This window comes from Molossus molossus, unplaced genomic scaffold, assembly GCF_014108415.1.
Source record: "Molossus molossus isolate mMolMol1 unplaced genomic scaffold, mMolMol1.p scaffold_m16_p_4, whole genome shotgun sequence".
In the NCBI taxonomy this organism is placed as follows: domain Eukaryota; kingdom Metazoa; phylum Chordata; class Mammalia; order Chiroptera; family Molossidae; genus Molossus; species Molossus molossus.
The window spans coordinates 76,573,440-76,597,996 of NW_023425377.1; the positions used below are offsets into that span (position 1 = coordinate 76,573,440).

Here is a 24,557-nt window from a genome sequence, read left to right on the forward strand (position 1 = left end):
TCATGTGCATAGTGGGGTCCTTTAATTTGCATAAATGGATCTTACCATTCACACAGAGATGTTTCATTTGCATAGAGAAGTTCTTGTTTGCACAGGGGGGTCCTGCCATCTGGATAGATGGTCCTCCTGCCATTTACACAGGGCCCTCCTGTCATTTGCATGTCTTTTTAAAAAATATATGTTTTTATTGATTTTTTTTAGAGAGAGATGAAGGGAGAGAGAGAAACATCGATTGGCTGCCTCTTGCACACCCCCTACTGGGGATCAAGCCAGCAACCCAGGCTTGTGCCGTGACCTGGAATTGAACCAGGACCTCTTAGTCCATGGGATGACACTCAATCCCCTGAGCCACAGCTGCCGGGCTCATGAGCATAAAGACCCTTGTGATGACATTGGATCCACCTGGATAACCTAAAATAGTCTCCCCATATCTAGACCTTAACTCAATCCCATCTGCAAAGTTCTTCTTGTCATAAAAATTACCATGTCCCCAGGTCCCGGGGATTAGGATGTGGACATCTCGGATAGACCAGCATGCATCCCTCTCTCCTTACTCAGGTACGCACAGTGAAGGATGGCATTCCGAGGGAACGACAGGCCACCAATACAATGCAGGCCCTACCCTACAGTACGATGGGCAACTCCAAAAACTACCTGCACCTCTCCATTTCCCACAAAGAACTCAAGCCAGGGGATACGCTCAATGTCAACTTTCACCTGCGAATGGACCCCAACCAGCAGAACAATATCCGATACTACACCTACCTGGTGTGTGGCTTCCTACAACTCCCAGGTCCCCCTTTCCTCTCCTCCAGCACTTCTGGAACCCTACCCCATTCCAGATCCCCCCATCCTCCCTCGTGTCTTCCTGATCCTTATGCCAATCTGTCCCCCCCAGATCATGAACAAGGGCAAGCTGCTGAAGGTGGGACGGCAGGTGCGAGAAGTTGGCCAGGACCTGGTGGTGCTGCTTCTGCCCATCACGAAAGACTTTATTCCTTCCTTCCGCCTGGTGGCCTATTACACGCTGATCAACAATGGCCGGTGGGAGGTGGTGGCCGATTCTGTGTGGGTGGATGTTAAGGACTCGTGTATGGGCAAGGTAAGCATTGCTGAGTCTCTGTGCCCATCTTGAGACTCTCTGCCTGGCCATTGCTTTCTCTGTCTCTGCCTCTCTCGATCATTCTGAATCCATTTCTCTCCCCTGTTTGTAGAGTTCCTGCTTCTGTCTTTTCATTTTCCATCTTGTTTTCTTTCCTGTCTTAGTCTCGGTATCTCTCTTGCTCCCAATTTTCTCTTTCCTTGACTTTCTACCTGGTGCTGGTTCTGTGTGTCTCCCTTCTTTTCCCTCTGTCTCCACCTTTCTCTCCTTCCAGACAAGACCTCTGTCCTCTACTGACCAAGTCTGGGACTTTGCTGGGCTAACTTCTCCCTCCTGCCCCGCCAATCTCCTCACAGCTGGTGGTGAAAAGTGCCCTAAAGGAGGAAAAGCAGCAGTATATACCAGGACAACAGCTATCGCTCAAGATCGAGGGTAACCAAGGGGCTCGAGTGGGGCTGGTGGCCGTGGACAAGGGCGTGTTTGTGCTGAATAAGAAGAACAGGTTGACTCAGAGTAAGGTATGTCCCCATGTTACTGAGGTTGGGTAAAAGATGGCAGAGGGGCAAAGATGGTGTTAGGTTGAGGTGGAAATGGCGCTGGGGAGAACCAATGATATAGGGTTGGGTGTGGGTTGAGTGTAGAAGTCAAAATGGACACAGACGTGGGGATGGGTTGAAGTTCAAGTTGCAGATGGAAATATGGATAGACACGGTCAACATTGGGGATGGTCAAGGCAATGGGCACAGCTGAGTCCAACAGTAGCACACTGTGAATCATCTACTGGGGAGTGTCTGAGACAGGGATGAGGACAGTGAGCTGAGCTTGGGTGGATGTATTGGTGAGTTGACGCAGGCACTGCTGGCCTGGCCTCCACCTGCCTTTAACCCCCTCCCCACCCTGCAGATCTGGGACACAGTGGAGAAGGCAGACATTGGCTGCACAGCAGGTAGTGGAAAGAACTATGCGGGCGTCTTTACGGATGCAGGGCTGGCCTTCCAGACCAACAAAGACCTGAAGACTGACCTGAGGTCAGGTGAGGAGTCAACCAGTGGATATCCAGGGAAGGGCAGCACTTCTGCCTTCCAGATGGGATCAGGAGACCCTGGGTTCAAGTCCTGCCTCTACCACCAACTAGCAAATTGCTCTCCTCTCTGAGCCTCAGATTCTTCATCTGTTAAATGGGGGCAATAACACTCCTACCTCATGGCTACTATGAGGAGTAAACCAATAACAGAGGGTTGGTGCTTAATCCATCTTGTTCCATCCACCTGCCCCTCAGATTTGGCATGCCCGAAACCAGCCGCTCGGCGACGCCGCTCGGCAGAGTCGCAGCTCACGGAGAAGAGGATAGGCAAAGGTGGGAGCCCTCATCCACCTCCCCGACCCTTGCACCTTGTCCACTGAAATCCCAGCAAAGTGGGAGGAGGAGGCCCTGAGAGGGGCATGACCAGGGTGTGTGCTCCCACAGCCGGTGAATACCAGAGCAAGGAACTGCGCAAGTGCTGCGAAGACGGCATGCGGGAGAACCTCATGCAGTACACGTGCCAGCGCCGGACACAGTTCATCCTTCATGACAAGGCCTGCATAGATGCCTTCCTGGACTGCTGCAACTACATCACCCAGCTGCGGCTGGAGCACACCCGGGACAGCGACCTGGAGCTGGCCCGGAGTGAGTCCTGGGGCCGGGGAATGCACTGCGTGGGGGGAAGTAAAAGTCTGTCATTGGCACTAGAAATTGTGTTGATCAGTGTGGTCCCACGAGCAAAGGCAAGTGTGAGTGGCCTTGTGAAACGGAGGGAAATTACGGTATCAGTTACAGGATGAAAAGTAATAGAAAACAATGCCTCTGCTTAAAACCTAAGGAGGATTGGGAAACTTGTTGGCAGACCAATGCAAAAATACTTATCTTTTTTCTTTAAACAACCTTTAACTTAGAGACAAACTGTTGTGCAGATTAAAAATCCTTTTCCCCTTGAACTGTTTGATGCCTCCACAGTTCTGAATAGTTTAGTGTGCATTTCTGGAAGCAAAGATATTCTCCTAAAAAACACAGCACAATGATCAGGATCAGGACATAAATGTTGATTCATTTCCACCATCTAATTCACAGGCTCCAGTCAAATTTTGCCACTTTTTTTTCCCTCTGTAGGAAAAGAATCCAGTTCAGAATCACACATTGCATTTGTGTGTCTGGTTGTGTCTCTTTAGTCTCCTTATATCTGTCCAAGCCCCAGCAACTCTTCAGTCTTTCTGTGACTTTCACATTCTTTTTTTTTTAAAAAATTAATTTATTTATTTTTGTTACAGATGTTTCAAATTTTCCCCCTCACCCTCCCTCTCCGCCATGTCCCCAACTTTGTTGTTCATGTCCATTGTTCATGCTTCTGTGGTTTATATCTCAACCAATACCCCCTCTTCTGGGGATTGTCAGTCTGTACCCCACTTCCACGTCTCTGGGACTACCCCATTCCTCAGACTGTTATGTTCATTGTATTCCACAGATAAGTGAGATCATATGATACTTGTCTTTCTCTGTTTGACTTGTTTTGCTTAGGATAATACTTTCCAGGTCCCTCCATGTTGCCTCAAAGGATAAGAGATCTTTCTTTCTTACCGCTGCATAGTACTCCATTGTGTATATGTACCACTGCTTTTTTATCCATTCGTCTACTGATGGACATTTGGGCTGTTTCCAGATCTTAGCTATTGTAAATAGTGCTGCTACGAACATGGGGGTACATATATTCTTTCTGATTGGTGTTTCAGGCTTCATAGGGTATAATCCTAGAAGTGGGATTGCTGGGTCAAATGGAAGTTCAATTTTTAATTTTTTGAGGTAACACCATACTGTTTTCCATAGTGGCTGCATCAGTCTGCATTCCCACCAGCAGTGCACTAGAGTCCCCTTTCCTCCACACCCTCGCCAACACTTGTAGTTTGATAACTTGTTGATGGCGGCCATTCTGACAGGTGTGAGGTGATACCTCATTGTTGTTTTAATTTGCAACTCTCTGATGATTAGTGATGTTGAGCATTTCTTCATATGTCTCTTAGCCATTTGTATGTCCTGTTTGGAGAGGTGTCTATTTAGTTCCTCTGCCCATTTTTTAATTAGGTTCTTTGTCTTTCTTTTGTTGAGTTGTATGAGCACTCTATATATATTGGTAATTAACCCCTTATGTGATATATCATTGGCAATTATGCTCTCCCATACAGTGGGTTGTCTTTCCATTTTGATGATTGTATCTTTTGCTGTGCAGAAACTTTTGAGTTTGAAGTAGTCCCATGTGTTCATTTTCTCCTTTGTTTCTGTTGACTTAGGTGATGTATCAGTAAAAATTCTGCTGCGTATGATGTCTGAAATTTTGTTGCCTACATTTTCTTCTAGTATTTTTATGTATTCATGAATTTAAGTCTTTTATCCATTTTGAGTTTATTCTTGTATAGGGTGTAAGTTGATGGCCTAGTTTCATTTTTTTGCATGTAGCTGTCCAATTTTCCCAGCACCATTTATTAAAGAGGCTGTCCTTACTCCACTGTATGCTCTTGCCACCTTCGTCAAATGTTAATTGAGCATATTGCCTTGGGTCCATTTCTGGGTTCTCTGTTCTGTTCCACTGGTCTATATGCCTGTTCTTGTGCCAGTACCAGGCTGTTTTGATTACAGTGGCTTTGTAGTAAAACCTTAAATCTGGTAATGTGATCCCTCCAACTTTGTTCTTCTTTTTCAAGATTGCTGTGGTTATTTGAGGTCTTTTTTGGTTCCATATGAACTTTTGAAATATTTGTTTTAGTTCTGTGAAGTCTGTCATTGGTATTTTGATGGGGATTGCATTGAATCTATAGATTGCTGTGGGTAGTATGGACATTTTAATGATGTTAATTTTTCCAATCTATGTGCTTCCACTTTTTTATATCTTCCTCTATTTCTTTTTTCAATAGCCTATAGTTTTCTGAAAACAGGTCCTTTATTTTTTTTTAAGTATTCTTTTTTCTTTTTTTTTAATCTTTATTGTTGAATGTATTACAGATGTTCCTCGTTTTTCCCCATTGACCCTCTTCTCCCCACTCCCGCCCCCCTCCCTCCCGCCTTTTCCCACACTGTTGTCTATGTCCCTTGGTTATACATATAAGTTCTTTGGTTTATTTCTTCCCACCTCCCAATCCCCTTCCCTTTGAGGTTTGTCAGTCTAGCAACCAATTTGTACTTCTTAATCCCTTCACCTTTTTCATCCATTCTCCCAACCCCCCTCCCATCTGGCAACCAACAAAATGTTCTCTGTATCTATGAGAAAGTTTTCGTTCTGCCTGTTCATTTGGTTTGTAGATTCAATTGCCGATAGATATGTATTCATTAACATTTTGTTTGTTCGTATATTTTATCTTTTTCTTCAAAAAGACCCTTCAACATTTCATATAATAATGGTTTGGTGGTGATGAACTCCTTTAACTTTTTCTTGTCTGGAAAACTCTTTATATGGCCATCAATTCTAAATGACAGCTTTGCAGGATAGAGTAATCTTGGTCGTAGGTTCTTGCTTTTCATCACTCTGAATATTTCTTGCCACTCCCTTCTGGCCTGCAAAGTTTCTTTTGAGAAATCAGCTGACAGCTTTATGGGAACTCCCTTGTAGGTAATTAATTGCTTTTCTCTTGCTGCTTTAATGATTCTCTCTTTGCCTTGAACCTTTTGCATTTTGATGATGATGTGTCTTGGTGTGGAACTCTTGGGGTTTATCTTGTTTGGGACTCTCTGTGCTTCCTGGACTTGTATGTCTGTTTCCTTTACCAAGTTAAGGAAGTTTTCAGCCATTATTATTTCAAATAGGTTTCTGATTTCTTGTTCTCTCTCTTCTCCTACTGGCGTTCCCAAGATACGAATGTTGGCACGCTTGAAGGTGTTTCAGAGGCTCCTTACACTCTCCTCATTTTTGTGGATTCTTTTTTCTTTTTTCTGTTCTGATTGGGTGTTTTTTGCTTCCTTATATTCCAAATCGATGGTTTGCTTCTTGGTTTTACCTACTCTACTGTTGAATCTGTGTAAATTATTCTTTATTTCAGTTAGTGCCTCCTTCATTTCTGACTGGTCCTTTTTTATGCTTCTCAGGCCCTCACTAAGTTCACTGAGGTTCTCACTAAGTTCATTGAGCATCCTTTTAAGCAGTATTTTGAACTCAGCATCTGTTAGGTTGCTTATCTCCATTTCGCTTAGTTCTTTTCTTGGGGTTTTGTTCTGTTCTTTCATTTGGGACCTGTTTCTTTGTCTCCTCATTTTGGCTGCCTCCCTGTGTTTGTTTCTGTGTATTACTTAATGAGAGTTATGGGGCTAGCTGAGATCAGATGCTGCTTGTTTGAAAGAATTTACGAAAACCTGAAGCAGGATCCAAGACAGGCCAATCCTATGGTTAAGCAACTGGCAACAGCTTGGGTGGGCCTGAAGCTGGGTGGGGCAGGGCCTCAGGGAATCACAAGGGCGGGGCAACCAGATATGGCAGCTGTCCACTGCCCCAAGCCTCTGACAGCATGTTTGTCCCGGATAAAGCCCCCTCTCCAGGCCTCACTCCAATGCAAAACAGTTCAGTTCTTCCCTGTGTGTATCTGGTGCCCCTCAAGCTGCCTCCCCTCCAAGCTTAGAGAGAGTGAATCTGATAAGTCCATGCACAGGCCCTTTAAGAGTTGCTGCCTGGGGCTTCAGCCGCATCAGCCTCCCTGAGCCTCAGTTCCTGCTGGTTTTCCAGCCAGAAGTTATGGGGATTCTCTTCCCGGCACTGGAACCATGAACGGGCGCCTCAGTCCTCAGGGAGGATTTTTTTTCAGCCGAGGTAGCCTCCTGATTTTTATCTGCCACACATGGGTGTGGGACCAGCCCCTCCGCTTCCACCCCTCCTACCAATCTTGATGTGGCTGCTCCTTTAATTCTGTAGTTATAGGACTTCCATTCAGCTTGATTTCAGGTGGTTTTAAATGATGGTTGTTCTTAGTTTAGTTGTAACATTGATGTGGTTGTGGGAGGACACAATACCGCGTTTACCTTCGCCGCCATCTTTACTAGAAGTCTAGGTCCTTTATTTCTTTGAATAAGTTTATTCCTTGGTATCTTAATTTTTTTGCCGCTATGTTAAATGGGATTTTTTTTTTTAGTTTCTATTTCTGTGAGTTCATCATTGGTGTATAAGAATGCCATCGATTTCTTGATGTTAATTTTGTATCCTGCTACATTGCCAAATTCATTTATTAAGTCTAGTAATTTTTTGATGGAGTCTTTGGGATTTTCTATGTATAGTATGTCATCTGCGAATAATGACATTTTCATTTCCTCCTTTCCAATTTGGATCCCTTTTATTTTTTCTTCCTGTCTGATTGCTGTGGCTAAGACTTCCAGTACTATATTAAATATGAGTGGTGAAACTGGGCATCCTTGTCTTGTTCCTGTTCTTAAAGGAAATGCTTTTAGTTTTTGCCCATTGAGTATGATGTTGGCTGTAGGTCTTTCATATATGGCCTTTATTATATCGAGATATGATTCCTCTATTCCCAGATTGCTGAGTGTTTTTATCAGAAATGGGTGCTGGATTTTGTCGAATGCTTTTTCAGCGTCTATTGATATAATCATATGATTTTTATCTTTCATTTTGTTTATGCAGTGTATCACATTTATTGATTTGTGAATATTGTACCAGTCTTGCATCCCTGGGATGAATCCCACTTGGTCATGGTGAATAATTTTTTTGATGTATTGCTGGATTTGATTTGCAGGCATTTTGTTCTGAATTTTGGCATCTATGTTCATCAGAAATAGAGGTCTGTAGTTTTCTTTCTTTGTAGTGTTTTTTTCTGGTTTTGGAATTAGAATTTTGCTGGCCTCATAAAAAGAGTTTGGAAGTCTTCCTTCTTGAATTTTTTGAACTAGTTTGAGGAGAATGGGTATTAGTTCTTCTTGGAATGCTTGGTAAAATTCCCCCGTGAAACTGTCCGGGCCTGGGCTTTTGTTTGCTGGGAGAGTCTTGATTACATCTTCAATTTCTTTTGTTGTTATTGGTCCGTTCAAGTTTTCTATCTTTCCCGGTTCAGTTTTGGGAGACTATGTGTTTCTAGAAATTGGTCCATTTCGCTTAGATTGTCAAATTTGTTGCTGTATAATTGTTCATAATATCTGTTAACAATCCTTTGTATTTCTGTGATGTCAGTTATTATTTCTCCTCTTTCATTTTTGATTTTGTGTTTTTGGGTTCTCTCCCTTTGTTTCTTGGTGAGTCTAGCTAAGGGTCCATCAATCGTGTTCATCTTTTCAAAGAACCAGCTCTTTGTTTCATTGATCCATTGAATTGTTTTGTTTTTTTTTTTGGTCTCCATGTCTTTTATTTCTGCTCTGATCTTTACTATTTCCTTCCTTCTACTTGCTCTGGAGTTTTCTTTTTGTTTGCTTTCTAGTTTTTTAAGTTGTGAGGTTAGTCTATTAGAAATTTTTTCTTGCTTCTCGAGGTAGGCCTGTAGTGCTATGTACTTCCCTCTCAGAACTGCTTTCGCTGCATCCCATAGATTTTGTGTTGTTGTGTCTTCATTTTCATTGATTTCCAGGAAATTTTTAATTTCTTCCTTGATCTTCATGGTAACCCATTCATTATTCAATACCATGCTATTTAGCCTCCATGTTTTCAAATGTCTTTGCATGTTCTTGTTGCAATTGATTTCTAGTTGCATGCCTTTGTGATCTTAGAAGATGCTTGATATGATTTCAATATTCTTGAATTTGTAGAGACTTAGTTTGTGCCCTAACATGTGGTCTGTCTTTGAGAATGTCCCATGTGCACTTGAGAAGAATGTGAATTCTGCAGTTTTGGGGTGTAATTTTCTGTATACATCTATTAAATCCATTTGATCTAGCGCTTCATTTAGAGTCTGTGTTTCCTTGTTAATTTTTTGTCTAGAAGATCTATCCAGTGATGTCAGCGGGGTGTTGAAGTCCCCTGCTATGATTGTATTGCTATTGATTTCTCCTTTGAAGAACTCCTAATTTTTAATATACTTTGGTGTTCCTATATTGGGTGCATATATGTTTACCAAGGTTATATCTGCCTGTTGGATAGATCCTTTCAATATTATGTAGTGGCCTTCTTTGTCTCTAGTTATGGCCTTCTTTTTGAAATCTACTTTATTCGATATGAGTATTGCTACCCCAGCTTTTTTTTGCTTTCCATTTGCTTGAAAAAATTTTTTTCCATCCCTTCACTTTCAACCTATGTGAGTCTTTTGTTGTGAGGTGGGTCTCTTGTAAACAACATATATGTGAGTCATGCTTTCTTATTCAGTCAACTACTCTGTCTTTTTATCGGAGCATTCAAACCATTCACATTTAAGGTGATAATTGATATGTACTTATTTATTGCCATTTTTGTTTAGTGTGGTTCCATTTTTCTTCCTATTGGTTCTACTAATTACAGCAGTCCTTTTAGCATATCTTGCAGTGCTAGTTTGGTGTTAATATATTCCCTTAGCCTTTTTTTTTTTTTTTTTTTGTCAGGAAAGCTCTTTATTTGACCTTCTATTTTGAATGATAGCCTTGCTGGATAGAATAGTCTTGGATTCAGATCCTTATTTTTCATGTCCTTGATTACTTTATGCCACTCCCTTCTGGCCTGTATTGTTTCTGTTGAGAAGTCAGCTGAGAGCCTTATGGGGTTTCCTCTGTAGGTAACCTGTTGCTTATGTCTTGCTGCCTTTAGGATTCTCTCTTTGTCTTTAATTTTGGGCATTTTAATTACTATGTGTCTTGGTGTGGGCCTGCTTGGGTTCTTCTTACTTGGGGCTCTCTGTGCTTCTTGAACTTGAATGCCTTCTTCCTTCACCAAGTTAGGAAAGTTTTCTGTCACTATTTCTTCAAATATATTCTCTAACCCTTGGCTATTTTCTTCCTCTTCGGGGACTCCTATGATGTGAATGTTGTTACATTTCCAGTTGTCCCACAGTTCTCTTAAGCTATCTTCCTGTTTTTTAATTGTTTTTTCCTTTTGGTTTTCTGATTGGTTGATTTTTTCTACCTTGTCTTCTAATTCTTTGTCTATTCTTCTAATAGCTTTGTCTATTCTGCTGGTTAGTCTTTCCAATGTGTTCTTTATTTCTGCTATGTCATTCTTCATTTCCACTTGGTTGGTTTTCAGTGTTTCTATATCTTTACTCATGGTGCTGATGTCCTTACTCATGCTGTTGAGCTTCCTCAAGATCATGGCCCTGAACTCTACCTCTGATCATTTGCTTAGCTGAATTACATTGATCTCATCTTCGATAGAGTTCTCTTGTTCTTTCATTTGGGATTTCTTTCTTTGTTTCACAATTTTGGCTATTTCAGTGGGTTTTTGAACCCGCCCAATTTTCCCTGTGGTGTTGGTGTTCTGCTGTTTGTGGCGCTCTCTACTGGGTTTGGATGAGCCTGGGTGGGCCCATGTTAAACACCACTGTCAAGTCTTACTTTCCTGGGTAGATTTGCAAGCCTAGGAAATGTTCAATTATCCTCTAGCTTTTTCCTGGTGGCTAGTAGTCTCAGTTACTCAGTGCCTTGGAATGTAGCCCTGGTGTTCTGCATAAGAGGATTTCCAGAGTGTGGAATAGATACTGGTTATTAATGAGCCTCAATTTGCATATCTTTGCCTCAACTGGGAAAGACTGAATCTCGGAGGCGGCGGGGGGGTGGGGGGAAGTGCTGCTGCTTTTCCCCACAGCTCGGGGAAGGAGCACACTGGCCACCGTCCTTTGTGGCTGCAACTCAGCAAAAACTCTGAGTGCTCTCCAAACCCCAGGTGTCCCCACAGATTTCCAGCCCAGTCTGCCCTCTCTCTGCCGTAGCTCTCAGGTGAGTGGCTATGGCTATTTTAGTGCTCTGTCCTGGCTCTCTGAGCTGTGGAGCGGGCTTGGTCTTTATTCCCCTAGGGTGCTGCTCACAGTTAAGACTGCTGCTGTCCGTGGACTCCCAACCTGCCACCCTCTCATACCTCCACAGATCCAACCAGTGTCCCTGGTTGTATGGTCCTATCCTGCTGCTTTCCTGTTGCTTTGTTCCTTGGATTTGTCTTTATTTTAGTTGTAATTCCCGTTCGGTCCTGGGATATCATCTGGGTAGCTTCTACTCACTCCGCCTCCATTTTCACATCCTCTATGCCTATCTTGTGCATAGCTGGGTTGCACAGACCTTTCTGGTGCCCCTGCACCCTGCAGGTCCCACGGGTAACTGGATCGCACAATCCCTTTGGGGACCTGGCTCTATGCCTATGTTATGGGCTGCTGGGTCGCACAGGCCTCTCTGGTGCACCCGCACCCTGCAGTTCTCGTGGGTGGGCAGCTGGATCGAACCAGTCTCTCTGGGGCTCCGGCTTCCCACTGCTCTTGTGGGCTACTGGACCTCACAGGCCTCTGTGGAGCCCTAGGTCCCACCGCTGGAGGCTGGGGAGTGCTGCTGCCCCGTGGGACTCAACTCCTGCTCAGTTTTTGCTGTAGTTTTTGGGGATGGGTCTCAGCTGCTGGTCTGTGCTTCTGTTGCCTGGGGATGGATGTCTGCTTTCCAGCCTCTGTTGCTGGGGATATATCTTGACTCTCATCAGGCTGCTACCATGGGGGATGGTGCAGGGCTCCGGGCTGTCTGTGGCTTCCGCGACCAGCACCTTGGGAGCTCCACTACTGTGCACTGGTCTGTGTTGACACAGAGTGTCCACTGGTCCTATGGTGTCAGGTGGGCTGGTGGCAACCACTCTTCAAGGTCCCCATCAAATCAGGAATCTCTCTGCTCACCTGGTCACTCTCAGGACCAATGTAACTTCAGACATAGCAGGCACTGTGCCTGGGGTCATGACACCTTTAGAAGCTTACATAGATGCTTTTGTTGCTTTGAAAATCAGGGGAAGTGAATATAATCTGGCCTGGGTTATCTTTGCCTTTATATCAGCACAGTTGTAAGATATGACTTTTAATATTTATATGGAGGCAGGAACCCTCAAAGGCAATATACCCCAAAAGTCATCATGTAATCGTGTGTGTTTCGATGCTAGGAACCCCTCAGGGAACAGCAAGTGGGTCTGTTCTAAACCCAGATTGCCCCTCACCTTTCCAGGTGACCTGGATGAGGACCTTATTCCGGAAGAAGACATCGTTTCCCGAAGCCAGTTTCCTGAGAGCTGGCTGTGGACCATTGAGGAGTTAAAGGAGCCAGAGAAAAATGGGTAAAGCTGAGATACCTCCCATTTCAACCCACCCCCAGGCCAGTTCCTACCAACACCCTAGACCAGATCATTTAATTTGCATGCACCCCAACCTCCTCTGTTTTCTGGAATTACAGTGGAACTCCTCAACCCAACCTAGAAAAACCAAGAGGTGGGCTACCTCCATGTGCTCACCCCTAGTTCCCCTCTAATCTGTTCCCTGGGGCCCTTCCATATCCACTCTTCCACTCCACCACATTTTCTCTTAATGCCCCCATTTCTCTTCCCTCTAGAGTATCCACGAAGATTGTGAAGGTGTTTTTGAAAGACTCCATCACCACCTGGGAGATTATGGCTGTGAGCTTGTCCAATAAGGAAGGTGAGAGTTGGGGCTTCGTTCCCAAGAGGCAGTCCCCCAAGGCCCCTGGGCATTTTCTTTTTCTCATCCATCCCAAAGATCCCCTGTTTCTTGGTGACTGACACTCCACCCTCAGGTTACTGGGTAGGCGGTAGAGTGCATCAGTGTCTAGACTGTGGGTGTCAGCGCTTTTTATTTTTTAAATTAATTTTAGTTTTAAAGCAGCTTTACATTCACAGCAAAATTGAGCAGAAAATCCCTGGCCTGTGTGGCTCAGTTGGTTGGATCATCATCCCATAGTGGTGGTTCCCAATCAGAGCACATACCCAGGTTTCAGATTCGATCCTGGGTCAGAGAGAGTGCAGGAGGCAACTGATTCATGTTCCTCTTACACTGATGCTTCTCTCTCTCTTTCTCTCTCTCTCAAATCAATGTTTTAAAAATCTATGCCAAAATTGAGCAGAAAGTACAGAGATTTCCTATATACCCTCTGCCAGCCCCCTGCACAGCCTCCCCACTGTCAACATCCTCCACCAGAGTGGTGCATTTGTTATAATCAGTTGTGATCACCCCAAGTTCATAGGTGACATTAGGATTCACTCTTGGTGTACAGTCTATGGGTTTGGTCTAATGTATCATGACATGGGTCCACTACTGTAGTATCGAACAGAATAATTCGCAACCACAAAACTTTTAAGGAGGTGATGTTGACATAATAGTGGATAAAGCGATTAAGAAAAAGAAAGAAGCAGGATGAAATGGGGTTTGAAACATCAGTGGTCAGATTGTGAAGCATGATAAAAAGGTGTACCTGGCCCCTGGCCACTGACAGCTGGGGTGAGACCCTGGGGAGCTCTAGCTAAATATAGATGGTGTGTAGCAAGGCCTGGAGTGGGTGAGGAAAGTAACACATGCACTTTTAGTGCAAAATCTGAGTGGGTGCCAGAAAGTCAGTCAAGATAAATAACATTTCACTGCAATAATTTTTGTTTTCTTTTTAATCCTCACCTGAGGATATTTTTCCATTTATCTTCAGATAGAGTGGGAGGGAGGGGGAGAGAGAGACAGAGAGAGATTCATCAACTGGTTGCCTCCCTTGACTGGAATTGAACCCATGACTCTTTGGTCCGCAGGCCAACTGTCTAACCACTGAGCCAAACCAGCCAGGGCATGAGCAGTAGTTTTTAAAAAATAAAAGTGAATGCAAAAAAAAAAAAAATCTACAATGAATAAAATATCCAAATTTTAAACAGAGACCAGAGCCATGCCAAACTATATTGGAGTTTGAGGCAAGAGGAAAACAAGGTGTGACCCATATGCATGTTCTATGTGTATTTTAAAGATTAAATATTAAAACATTAAAAAGCAGGTGTATTAAAACTCACAATATTAAGTGTAAATATTTTATTTATACCACAGTCAGAATTTATTATACTGTATTATCATTTTGTTTAGTTATAAAATATTTAAAAATTACACTTTATTATCATAGTACTTTTCTGGCTTCAAGATTTAAAAATTCTGCTTCTTTGTTTATCTTATTTTTAATGGAAGGAATTGAAATTTTCTGGCAATTTCTCTTTTTTAAAAAAATGCTTTTTAGAGAGAGTGGAAAAGAGGGAGGGATGGAGGGGGGGAGAGAGAGAGAGAGAGAGAGAGAGAAACATCAATGTGAAAGAGACACATAAATTGGTTGCCTCTCGAGTTCGGACCCAAAACCCAGGTACATGCCCTTGACTGGGAATCAAACCCGAGACCCTTCAGTCAATGGGCTGACACTCTAACCACTGAGCCAAACCGGCCAGGGCAAGATGTCAAACATTTTAATGATTTATTTCTATTTGTACTAAGCCTTCAAAATCTGGTATGCATTTTATACTTAGAGTGCATCCCAATTAGGATTCGAACTTTTCATTGGAAATACTTTTATCTCTATTTTAGTATTCATAAAATTTGTAGTTGAAAAAGATTGGCATACCTGAGTTGTTCCAAACATACTTTAAAAGGTTTTCCAATCACTGAATCAAGCATCATTTTGTAAATTGAAATATAATTTACATTGCATCAAAGTTACCAAGTTACCCTTGGAAAATATATGATTTCAGTATATTCACAAGCACCAGTTTTAAAGTTTAAATCTGAGTTAACTAAAATGAAATAAAAGTAGAAATCCAGTTCCCATTTGAGCTAGCCACATTTCAAGTCTCCAGTGACCACATGGGGCTTGGGGACACAGTTTTGGGGAGCACAGATAGGGGCCCTTCAGTTAGGCTGGCTCACTTTCCTCCTCCACATCTATGGATGAGTAAAATGACAAAGAAATCACTAAATCACGGCAACTGCCAGCCACCACTATCATCTGTAATTCATCACCATTAACACTGTTTAGTTTATGGGCTTCTGCAAAGACAGGCTGAGCTCAAGACAGCTCCCGTGGTCAGGGGTAAGCCCTGAGACCCTGAGAGGAGCAGGAACTTGAAACTGAATTTGGACCCTAGCCATCCTGTCCACCCTCTACCCCTGACACTCATGTTCTGTTCTCCCTGGGCAGGGATCTGTGTGGCTGACCCCTATGAGGTGAGAGTTATGCAAGATTTCTTCATTGACCTGCGGCTGCCCTACTCTGTTGTGCGTAACGAGCAGGTGGAGATCCGAGCCATCCTCTACAACTACCGGGAAACAGATAGGCTCAAGGTGGGTCCTTGGAGCAGCAGAGGCACGAAGGGAGTCTTGGAGAGGAGGACCATGGCACATGCCCCTGACCTGATATTCTCCCTGGCAGGTGAGAGTAGAAATGATCTACAATCCGGCCTTCTGCAGCGTGGCCACTGCCAAGAAGCGTCACCAGCAGATTGTATACATCCCTCCTATGTCCTCGGTGGCTGTGCCTTATGTCATTGTGCCCCTGAAGATTGGCCTGCAGGAGGTGGAGGTCAAGGCCACTGTCTATGAGTTCTTCTTCAGCGACGGTGTAAAGAAGACTCTGAAGGTCGTGGTGAGTCCTTGGGGTACCTGCTGACTCTTGTCCTTCAGGAAAGACTGCTCTCCTCGTGCTGTCAACTCAGTTTTGAGCTCCAGGCTGAGACACTAATACTGTCTAATGTCCAGCTTAGGAAAGTTAGGAGTCCTAGAAGTTTAAAAGTAGGGCCATGATCAGGGTGAGACAAGTGAGGCATTCCTCTTGGGCACCAAATTTTAAGGAAGTGCCAGAAACCTCAGCAATAAAGATAAATAATATATAAATAATATATATTTCTTTCATTAAAATATATTTTAAGCCCAGCTGGCATGGCTCAGTTGGTTGAGCATTGTCTGGTACATCAAAAAGTTACTGGGTCAATTCTGGTCAGGACACATACCGGGTTTCAGGCTCAATTCCCAGTAGGAAGCATGCAGGAGGCAGCTGATGGATGCTTCGCTCTCTCCCTCTCCCTTCCTTTTCTCTAAAATCAATAAAAACATATTTTAGAAAAGGATAAGTGAGTGCCCCCACAGACGTGCCTGTGAGGATTTTTTTTATGATTAATTTTTCCCTAAATTGTTAAAGTAGTTTAAAAAAACCTTGAATCGTCAAAAAGCAAACGTGTTAAAACAGTGTGATTTCATGTTGAAATATTTTATTCGTAACCAAACCAGAATGTTATAATTTTTCTTTCCTGGCTTTAAAGGAAGCAAATTCATATTTTTTTCAATTACTTTAAATTTCTGGAATAATATTATCATTAAAAAATACATTAAAGTATATACTTAGGGGCACACATTTTTTCTTTTGCCCTGGGCCCTAGTATGGCCCAGCATAGGCACTGGTAAGAAAGAAAACCCAGTATCGCTGGAACCTGCGCAGCCCTTCCCAATTCTGCACTCACTGACACTGGTAGCTTGAAATCCATCACAGTGGATATTTACACCAAGGAAATTGGCAGCATTGCAAATTAGGGTTTTTTTCTTCCTGGCGAGCTGGATGTTCAATACTTATCAGCACACTAAGGGAAGAAACTCGATCTGCAAAGAAAAATCTGGGATTTATTATCAGGTAAAAGGAGAATGGCTTCTGGGGAGGCAAAATCATCCATTATCCACAATAAAGGTTTATCTGAAGATATATGAGAACTTGAATTGGGTCTTTGATACTAATTAAAATAGCCCCTAACACTGTCCTAAGTACTTATGCACAGCCTTTTATTTTATTTACTTTTTTTTTTTTTTTTTTTTATCCTCACCCGAGGACATTTTTCCATTTTTTGTTCAGGTAGAGTGGGAGGGAGAGAGAGGAACAGAGAGAGAGAGAAACATCGATGTGAAGGGACACATCGAGTGGCTGCCACCCGCACGACCAACCAGGGCCGGGGACAAACTGCAACCGAGGTATGTGCCCTTAGCGGGAACCGAACCCGGGTCTCTCTGGACCACAGGCCGACGCTCTAACCGCTGAGCCAAACCGGCCAGGGCTTATTTACTTTTTTATCCTCACCTGAGGACATCTTTCCATTTTTTGTTCAGATAGAGAGGGAGGGAGAGAGAGAGAGGGAAAGAGAGAGAGAGAAACATCGACGTGAAAGGGACACATCAAGTGGCTGCCACCCGCACAACCCAGTCAGGGCCAGGGACAAACTACAACCGAGGTACATGCCCTTAGTGGGAACCAAACCCAGGTCTCTCTGAACCACAGGCCGACGCTCTAACTGCTGAGCAAACTGGTCAGGGCTATTTTATTTATTTTAATCATTTGTTTTAAAAGTCAACTTTAGTCCTGGTCAGTGTGCTCAGTGGTTAGAGTGTCATCCCATGTACCGAAGGGTATCAAGTTCAATTCCCAGTCAGGGCACATACTCAGATTGTGGGTTTGATCCCCAGTCGGGGAGAGTGTGAGTGGCAACCAATCAATGTTTCTCTCTCATATCAGTGTTTCTCTCTCTCCCTTTCTCTCTCTCTAAAAATCAATAAAGACATATCCTCAGTGAGGATTAATAAAAATAATTAATTAGTTAATTAATTAAACTTTTAATTTAATGTTTTCTTTTTGTATTTTATTTCATTTGCTATTTTTAATTATTGTGTTTAATTTTATTTTTAAATTTATTTTACTTTTTAATTTAATTTAATTTTTATTTTATTTAACTTATTGAGAGGCACTGGGTTAAGCATAGACTCTAGATCCAGACTACCAGGCTCATACTGCAGTTCTGGTCTACTAGCTGTGTGACTCTGGGCAAGTTACTTCACCTCTCTGTTATCCAGTTTCCCTATCTTTATAAGTTTGTGTGTCTTGTGTTTTGTTTTAAGATTTTTAAATTGATTTTTAAAGAGAGAGCAAAAGAGAAGGAGAGAGAGAAACCAATGTGAGAGCAACACATCCCTCGGCTGCTTCCTGCACGCCCCCTACAGGGGATTGAGCCCACAACCTGGGCATGTGCCCTGACTGGGAATTGAACTGGCAACCTTTTGGTGTGCAGGATGATGCCCAGCCAACTGAGCCACACTGGCCAGGGCCAGTTTACCCATCTTTAAAATGGGAATGATAACATTGGCACCCTATTGAAAAGATTAGATGAGTTAACCTGAATAAAGAAAGTTTCTAGGCACATAGGAAGATTTCTAAAGTCTTTGTCATTTTATTATTAATTTATAATTTTGTTACTGAATTGCACAACAGTGTGAGAGATAGATGTTTCTATTGCCACCTCCTTATAAGGAAGGAAGCTGAGGCACAGAGATGTTAAGTAACTAGCTCTCGATCACACAGCTAAGACAGGTGGATGCCATCATGCCTATGCTATAGTAATCCCCAGAACAGTACCCTGCTAACCAGCTATTGTTCTCTCTGTCCTTTTTATTCACCTGACTCCTCCTTACCTCAACACTGTCCAGCCAGAAGGAATCAGAGTGAATAAAACTGTGGCCGTTCGCACACTTGATCCAGAAAACCTGGGCCAAAGTGAGTCAGCTGCAGGAGAGGGGTGAGGCCCGGGTGGCGATGCAGGGAATGGTGAAGGAGGCCGGTGCCAAGGGTGTTTCCCATTCAACTGACAGACGGTGAGCAGCGCGAGGAGATCGAGGCTGCAGACCTCAGTGACCAAGTCCCAGACACAGAGTCGGAAACCAGGATCCTCCTGCAGGGTGAGATGCTCTTGGTCCAACCCATGGGGCCCAGAAAGGTGTGGGAGCCATGACCCCTGAGGAGGGAGCCCAGTTCCATCTACTTCTGGGAGTATTTATGATGTCTTTCTCCTTCACTTTAGCTAGAACAGTCTCTCCTTGATCTGTTCATAGAAGGCTCCAGGCAGTATTTAGTTCAGCAAATAACTTCTGCTGACAAAAGTTTAAATGAGAAGGGATAGAATTCAAGAGCAGAAATTCTGGAACCAATTGCCTAGGATAGAGGACTGGGGCGAGAAGACACAGGAAGGAGCTAGAAAAGCACCTTGCATCCTGTGAGCTGTTAGGTTTCGGGTAGATACTCGGTTTCCTCATCTGTGATGAAGGCAAATGTATCTGTATCTAACAGTTGTTGGGAAAATTAAATGAGATACTATATATAGTGTTCTTTTAGAAGAGAGCTTGGCAAACAGCATTAAGCATGATAGAAGTAATCATGACAGCTGTTCCTGAAATTATTTTACTACTGGTGGAAGAAGAGGACCCAGGGACAAACCCCCCTTCAGTAACATGCCTCCAGCCTCCAGCTGTCCTTGACTCTGGCCCTGGCCCATTGGAACCTGGGAAAGCCGAGGGCAGCCCCCACCCTCCTCACCCCATAGTGGGTCTTGATCCTTGAACACCACCCTTCCTCCTGGCTGCAGGGACCCCAGTGGCCCAGATGGCAGAGGATGCCATTGATGGGGAGCGGCTGAAGCACCTCATTGTGACGCCCTCGGGCTGTGGAGAGCAGAACATGATTGGAGTGACGCCCACAGTCATCGCGGTGCATTACCTGGACCACACGGAGCAGTGGGAAAAGCTTGGCCTTGACAAGCGGCAGGAGGCCCTGGAGCTCATCAAGAAGGGTATGTCCCCTTCCCCTCTTGGAGACCACCACTCTGGGGCCCCTCTGAGCACTCTCCTCTGAGATTCCACCCCTCTTGAGGCCCTGCCCTTCCTCTGAGACCACCTTCTCTCCCCTCTTTGGGACCCTGGCCCCTCTGAGCTCCCTCCCCCACTGAACCCCCTTGAGGACCCTTTCCTCTCTGAAGCCCCTCTCCACTGAGAACTCCTTACCGCTCCTCAATCTGATCCCTGCACCCTTTCAGAGTCCCTCCCCCCTTTAAGCTCCCCTCTCCTCCAGACATCCCTCCTGGTCCAGAGCCCCCTCTTTTCTCTCTGAATCCCTGTCTCACCCGTCACAGAATTCTTGTCCCCTCTCTAAGCCTCTCTCCTCCCTGACATACCCACACCAGCCGCTGCCTCCACTGGTGACACTTCCCTCTTTCCTCGTCCCTGCAGGGTACACCCAGCAGCTGGCCTTCCGGCAAAACAACAAGGCCTTTGCAGCCTTCCTAAACCGGCCATCAAGCACCTGGTGAGCCTGCACCTCCTGAACAGGGCCTGGGTCCCAGCCTGGGGTGGTCTAGGCTAGCCTCCCTCACACAGCCCTGTGCTATGCGAGCCCTCCACCTGCAGAGTCAAGATGCCCGCTGTCAGAGTGGTCCTTAAGCACTATCTGCAAGCAGCACTGGGTCCTGAACCCTGGCATGGAAAACGGGGCACACCTGAGCAGGCCCTGCCCCTCTCTGCTCATTGTTTGATTGAGATGGCAGCCTCTGGATCCCAGAGCCAATTGGCTCATGTTCATGTCCACCCCCAGGCTGACAGCCTACGTGGTCAAGGTCTTCTCCCTGGCTGCCAACCTTATTGCCATCGACTCTGATGTCCTCTGTGGGGCTGTCAAGTGGCTGATCCTGGAAAAGCAGAAGCCTGATGGAGTCTTTCAGGAGGATGGACCTGTGATACACCAAGAAATGATTGTAAGAGGCAGGGATTTAGGGCAGTCTTGCAGAGAGGAGCCCCGAAGTGTCACAGCACGGACGGGAGAAAGACTCCACCTGCCATGTGCCCAGTCCCCTGCATAGGAGCGGACAGAGAAATAAAGGAGCCAAGAGTGACACTTTTTTGCAAAAACCAGAGACCTCAGAGTCCAACACAAAATGAAAGTTCCCTGGGTCCCCGTTGTTTTGAAAAACAAAAAACAAAATTGAGAACTACTTAGAATTGTGGTTCTCAAACTGTGGTCTTTGGGCCAACAGCATCAGCTGCAAGCTTCTTACATTATCGGGCTGGAACCCAGATGCACTTTATCAGAAACTTTGAGGGTGGGGCCAAGGAACTGGAGTTGTAATAAGCCCCCCAACCCCAGGTGATGTTGTTGTGTGCTCAAGTTGGAGAACCACTGCTTCAGCCTGACCTTTTGGGCTTCCAGTCTCCCAGCCTTCCCCCCTCTTCACACTCCATCTGAACTGGTTGGAGCCTTGCTCTGCCAGGCACAGAGCCTTTGCACACGCTGTTCCCACTGCTTGGCATGCTACCTCTATCCTCTTTGAGACTCTGGGGAGAGACCCAGCCTTGCCCTGCCTCACTCATCCTACAGGGGGTTGGTTGGCATGTGGGGACACACTGGTGACTCCATCCTTACTTCTTGCTCCACACCCTAGGGTGGCGTCAGGAATGCTGAGGAGAAAGATGTGGCCCTCACGGCCTTCGTTCTCATCGCGCTGCAGGAGGCTAAAGATATTTGTGAGGAACAGGTCAACGTAAGTGTGCCCTGTCTCCCCCTCCTTCCCTCCCCTACCCAGGCACAGCAACCTTGGAGGTTCTATAATTGCCACATCTGCTTTGTTTCGGGATTTTGAGATTGGATTGTTTGAACTTTAACTTTCCAAGTAGAGAACTTCAGGATCTCAGCTTCATCAGCTGCATCACCCTCCATGGGACCCCAGAAAAGAGATGGAGGGGAGAAGGCTGTTACCTTTAATGGCCAAGAGGAACCCAGGCCTTGCTGGTTCAAACCTTGCAGATTTGAAATAAATTATGGTAGAAAAAAGACAGCCCTGGGGCTGGGGAGTCAGACAGATCTGAATTTAGATCATAACTCTCAGGCACTTCCCCTCACTGGGCCTCAGTGTGTGCATCTGTAAAATGGGTATAATAATATTTGTATTTTTAGAACTTTCTGAGTTGTTCTAGATGTAACACACATGTGATTTACATTATACAAAAATACAGGATGGTGCAAAAGTAGGTTTACAGTTGTGAGTACACACAACCTGAGTTTATTCTTGTGTAATTATTTATTAATTATTGTAGTATTTTCCATATGAACAACTATAAACATACTTTTGCCCCACCCTGTCAATGGGGGAATTATTTTAAGAATCTAAGAATTTATCAAGTGCAAAGATGAAAGTGGCCTTGGGGATTCTACCATCATGCTTTGTTCCTCCCTCCTGTGTCTTTCATTTTCTTCTTGCCCAGTAATTCAGCTTTCCTGCCACCCAGCCTGTCTGGCAGAAAATAGCTGCTTTCCTTGGGGAGATAGCCAGACCAAGGCTTGAGCTTCCAGATTCTCAGGGAAGGATTCTGATTGGCTCAGCCTGGGTCAGGTAATCACTTCTGGACCAATCAGCTGAGACCAGGAAGTAGGTCTTCCTGGGCAAATATGATCGTTTCCACTGTGGCCATGTGAATGAAAGGAAAGAGGAGAAGTCCCTACAAAAGTCAACAGTAAATATGGGAGAGACAGAGAACAGGCAAAAGGATTAGCTTCTATTACAGCATAGTGACATTGTCTACTATAACACAACAACCTTATAACAGAATATAGCATAGGCCGTGGAACCAGACTGCTGGGGTTCAAATAAAGAGCTTGCTGGAATTAGCACGAGAAAACCAATGGTTAATATTCCAGAAATATTGCAAGTTGGTTGTTGAATGCAATTGTTATTAAAAATTAAATTATATAAACTTACATTTAAATAAATTAGACTAACCACTACACATAAAAACAAAGGTAGCAGCCCTGGCTGGATAGCTCAGTTGGTTGGAGCATTGTCCCATCTTGCCAGTTTGATCTCCAGTTGGGGCACATGCAAGAAGCAACCAATGAATGCATAGATAGGTGGAAAAACAAATCAATGTTTCTCTCTCTCTCTTTCTCCCTAAAAATCAGTAAAGAAAAAGAACGACAACAAAGGTAGTAAACACTCAAAACTAATCATTTCTTAGTTATTTTACTACCTTTTATCATTATCCATGCTCTTAAGGTATTTATATCTGTTGTACCTATATGGTGGACATACTATATATAATCTCTTTCCAGTTCTACAGTCAGTGACTCCATGTTGGTAAGTTGAAATCGGCAATGGTAGTATTTACACTATGGAAATCAACAAACACTACAAATCATGTCTGCTTCTGCACTTCATCTCTCTGGGTCTCAGCATTCTCATCTGCACAATAGGGATAATGATGAAAATAAAAACTACCTCATAGGATTTTGAAGTAAAATAAGTGGATATGTGACTAGCACATAGTAAATGTTAGCTATGATGATAATGATGGTTAGATAGTAGGTGGACCCAGTGGTGTGCTAACCCTGGCTCATTCTAGCTCATGAATGCCTATTCGGGACATCTCTTTCCCACTCCGTGTTAAGGTATGTCACACTGGTAGCTTTAAATTGGCCATACTGGGAGTATTTACACTACAATAATTAGCAATCAAGAAACTAGCTGCTGCCCCTGCACTGACTAGATAGCTGGCTATTAACATTTACTAGCACACTGGGTGTACAGACTGTACCAGGCACATGATAGGTACTCACCAACAAAGCAGTTCATGGGGCTAAAATGTCTGGGAAACCCTCAAATATAGACAGATTCAAGACAGATATGTCCCAAGGACAGAAATCTTGTGCCCAGGAAGTGGTGATTAAGTGATCCTTGCCAGCTCTCTGTGACAACGATGCCCACCTGACCAGAGTACCCAATCTTTTTTCTCATAGAGCCTGAGGGGCAGCATCAAAAAGGCTGGAGACTTCCTTGAAGCCCACTACAGGAACTTGAAAAGAGCATATACTGTGGCCATTGCTGGCTATGCCCTGGCCCAGCTGGGCAAGCTGGAGGAGCCCCTCCTCAGCAAATTTCTGAACACAGCCACAGGTGAGAGGCAGCCTGGCAGGGTAAGGGAAGATGCATGGCTGGGGTTTGAAGGTAGCCATCTTAAGCTGGGTTGCATGGCTCCAAGCTGAGCTGGCATGGATCACACTAAGCTGCGCTGGGGTGGGTGGCTCTAGGTGTGAAAAGTCCTCATTGTAAGTGACACAAGAAGGTCCACTGCATTATTAAATAAATATTTATTGAGTACTTGCTATGATCCAGAAGCAGGGACATGGGCTCTGACATCAGACACTTTACAGTTCAAATTTAAATCCCACTCTGCCACATTCTCACTGTGTGCCCTTGTACAGTTTACTTCATTTCTGTGGACATTGTGTATAAAATGATACCTATATCATAGGATGGCTGCGAAGATTAAATGAATGATGCAGGTAGAAGAAGGTCTAGCACATGGTAAGAGATCCAGCACTGATGTTGTTATTGCCTTCAGTACTGTTAATAACATTATCATTATTTCAAGGGTAATTAGGATTAGATAAGATAAGGGCAGAGGGGTTTTAGCACAATGAGTAGCACATAGTGAGCACTCAATCATTGGTTCCAGTGATGACACCTTATCAAGTTTATGGGCACTTCCGTAACATATCTGGATGTATACTGTTTAACACAAAGAAGTTTGTTTTTTGCTGTGTACTAGCATGGTGTGGGTATCCCAAGTTGTGGACAGCTCTCCTCTATACGGTGATATAGGGACCCAGGCTCTATCTTTTCATGGCTGTGCCACTTCAGGGCCTTGGAATTCA

General features: G+C 44.2%; 1 protein-coding gene across 1 annotated transcript in view; it reads left to right on the forward strand.

The window, feature by feature from the left end:
• Positions 1–24,557, forward strand: part of C3 (complement C3) — a 38,238-nt gene that overhangs the window by 5,632 nt on the left and 8,049 nt on the right. The window contains exons 12-28 of the mRNA XM_036241151.1: positions 559–768; positions 899–1,102; positions 1,459–1,620; positions 2,006–2,135; positions 2,382–2,459; positions 2,571–2,771; positions 12,201–12,309; positions 12,582–12,667; positions 15,198–15,340; positions 15,429–15,641; positions 18,515–18,581; positions 18,677–18,763; positions 19,447–19,650; positions 20,087–20,162; positions 20,448–20,607; positions 21,292–21,390; positions 23,640–23,796. Of these exons, the coding sequence (XP_036097044.1) occupies positions 559–768; positions 899–1,102; positions 1,459–1,620; positions 2,006–2,135; positions 2,382–2,459; positions 2,571–2,771; positions 12,201–12,309; positions 12,582–12,667; positions 15,198–15,340; positions 15,429–15,641; positions 18,515–18,581; positions 18,677–18,763; positions 19,447–19,650; positions 20,087–20,162; positions 20,448–20,607; positions 21,292–21,390; positions 23,640–23,796 (2,386 nt within the window). The remainder of the gene's footprint in view (positions 1–558; positions 769–898; positions 1,103–1,458; positions 1,621–2,005; positions 2,136–2,381; positions 2,460–2,570; positions 2,772–12,200; positions 12,310–12,581; positions 12,668–15,197; positions 15,341–15,428; positions 15,642–18,514; positions 18,582–18,676; positions 18,764–19,446; positions 19,651–20,086; positions 20,163–20,447; positions 20,608–21,291; positions 21,391–23,639; positions 23,797–24,557) is intronic.